The 2,500-nt window shown below is 40.0% G+C and overlaps 1 protein-coding gene across 1 annotated transcript in view; it reads right to left on the reverse strand.

The window, feature by feature from the left end:
* The window catches only part of LOC138027918 (codanin-1-like), a 35,104-nt gene that overhangs the window by 14,503 nt on the left and 18,101 nt on the right, over nt 1-2,500 (reverse strand). The window contains exons 22-24 of the mRNA XM_068875536.1: nt 1,843-1,916; nt 570-699; nt 1-4 (exon numbers count right to left, since the gene is read on the reverse strand). The exon at nt 1-4 is cut by the window's left edge and continues 76 nt beyond it. Of these exons, the coding sequence (XP_068731637.1) occupies nt 1-4; nt 570-699; nt 1,843-1,916 (208 nt within the window). The remainder of the gene's footprint in view (nt 5-569; nt 700-1,842; nt 1,917-2,500) is intronic.

A 2,500-nucleotide genomic window follows, 5' to 3' on the forward strand; every position in this document is an offset into this window, starting at 1 on the left:
TTCCCTAAAAGTTAGAAAAGATTAGTTGTTTTTTTGTCACCGTTTCGACAAAAACGTTTTTACATGTTCAGGAAGTACCACAGATGGTTTACGCCTCAAAACCCATTAAGCTCGAAATCATCTGGAGCCACGCCGCCGAAGAACGTAGCATTCGTTTCACTATCTTCCCTATTCGTGTGGGAAATCGTATGAGGGCACAATAGGCCTTTTTCGATATATTAAAATTCAGCTTGAAAGAGAGGTTTCGAGGCAAAGACAAAGGAAAGCGGATAATATGCAAATATTCTTCACATTCATTCCAACGTGTTTCTATTGTTTTTGTCCTCACTGCATGCTTCAATATCAAGCTGAATATTTGATATTTCGAAAATGGCCTATTGCTGGTTTTCACTCACGTGATCAACAGCCATGTTTTTCGACGAAAACAAAAGGAAGCGTTTGCATAATAATAGAGTTAAATTCCCGGAGGATTTGGTCGGGGCACCAACATGGCCGCCTTTTCTTTGTTTAGAGCACCAACATGGCGGTCGTGACGTCATGTGAAAACCGAGAATTGCTGTCATTTTTACCTTCGCTTGATCAATTTTGACATTGTTGGAAAACTCGACCTCCAAGAATTCCTGGATTCTTTGACTTCCTTTGTCCAGTACGGATGGAATAATGCTTCCTTTGATGTGTGATATAATGTTGCTGCAAAGTCTGAGTAAACCAAACACACAAGGGGTTCACTTTCACTACTTTGACAAAACGGACTTACGTCACCTCAAAATTTAACTTTGCACCATCGTAAGTCTTTTGCGATTAGTCCATCTCGTTGAGGTGGTACAAAGAGGATATTAGGGAACTTAAGCAACGACGACGGCGACGGCACCGAGAACGTCATCTCAAAATATAAATTCGCGTTGTTGTAATCGCTTCGTTACTATTTCAACTTTTTTAATATGACGGGGGTGTGATAGTTCCTCAAAAATGACGCTGGTAGGAACGGCGCTAAATTTAGGGCAGAAAATGAAAATTTCTCCTCAAGTACAGTGTAATGACGTTGTCCATAAAACCTCAAATTTGGCTGTTTCACGTTGTAGTTTTGCTGACGACGGCAAAGAAATGGACAAAAGTGAAAATCACGTGCAGGGCGTGCAAAGCTATTGTTTTTGCCCACCAAATATGCACATTTGTGACGTTCTCGTTACCGTCGCCGTTGTCCGCGCGGAGATACGAAATTTCTCTTCGAGTGTCGAAAAATATTTCACGAGTGAGCGCAGCGAAGGAGTGAAATATTTTTCAACACGAGAAGAGAACTTTCGTATCTCCAAGCGGCCATGTAATATTCTATTAATTATATAAACACCAATGAAATACTAAATCATTCACGAAAAGCATCGAAAGGCGCAATTGTTATATGTAACCATAGCAACAGTGATCTTTTCACGTGTGAAAATAACATGTTTTGTTTACGAGTGAAGATATCATGTTTTCCCGCGAAAGCTCACTTGGTATTTTATTGGTGTTTATACAATAAAATGTTATACTGACGAAGTATCCAAAAAATAAATTGGAATGAGCGGTTACGGAGTAAAAGTAGAGAATGAAAGTTTATTTGCGTACTCACGTAGTCGTCAGACTTGAAATTTGATGATTTCACGTCGTTATGCAGAGTACCGCAAGAATATGTGATAAAATGCGTGCACACGTGAAGCACGATTATTTTTCCTCTTTTAACCAATGACATTGCTGTTTTGTGACGTTGTCGTTGGCAACCCCGTCGTCGTTTCTTAAACTCCCTATTAGGGACTTTAAGATCTAAGACGCGATCGTCTACAAACCTAATAGCTCTACACTTGCCTTTCAACTGTGAAGTCAGACAACCTCTTGACGAAATCTGGTTGAATTCTAAAGAAGTTCTCTTCTAGCTGAAGCTACAAATGAGAACACACGAAAGTGAGATAATTGAATTCAAAACTACAGTTCTTAGAGCGATTTTCAATTGAGTATGGAAAGTAATTAGCGAATTCCTATGGTTTTACATTACTTCACTCAGTGAAGTTCTCGCGCCACTTTTTCAACCAATGATGAAATGGTATATGAAATGAATCATATTTGAACTGCGGATATGAAATCAAGTGAAGCTATGATCTTCGCAGTTATGAACGCAATTTTTGCAATTGCGTAGAGAAGCCTGAAAAATTCAGGACTTGAAATGTCTGAAATGACCAGCTCCCAACGTCAGTGGCTTCATAGCTCAGCTGGTTAGAGCGTCGCACCGGAATCGCGAGGTCACGGGTTTAAACCCCGTTGAAGTCCTGAATTTTTCAGGCTTCTCTACGCAATTGCAAAAATTGCGTTCATAACTGCGAAGATCATAGCTTCACTTGATTACTTTTTCAATCAATTAGAAGTGAAACCAAAACCAATCGTGGCTCGCGCGTGCACATTTTCCTGCGCTTTCCGTCGGCTACATGTATTTACTTCAAGTTTTGATTGGTTTTCTGGATTGTCTCCG

Source organism: Montipora capricornis, chromosome 12 (genome assembly GCF_036669925.1).
Source record: "Montipora capricornis isolate CH-2021 chromosome 12, ASM3666992v2, whole genome shotgun sequence".
NCBI lineage: Eukaryota > Metazoa > Cnidaria > Anthozoa > Scleractinia > Acroporidae > Montipora > Montipora capricornis.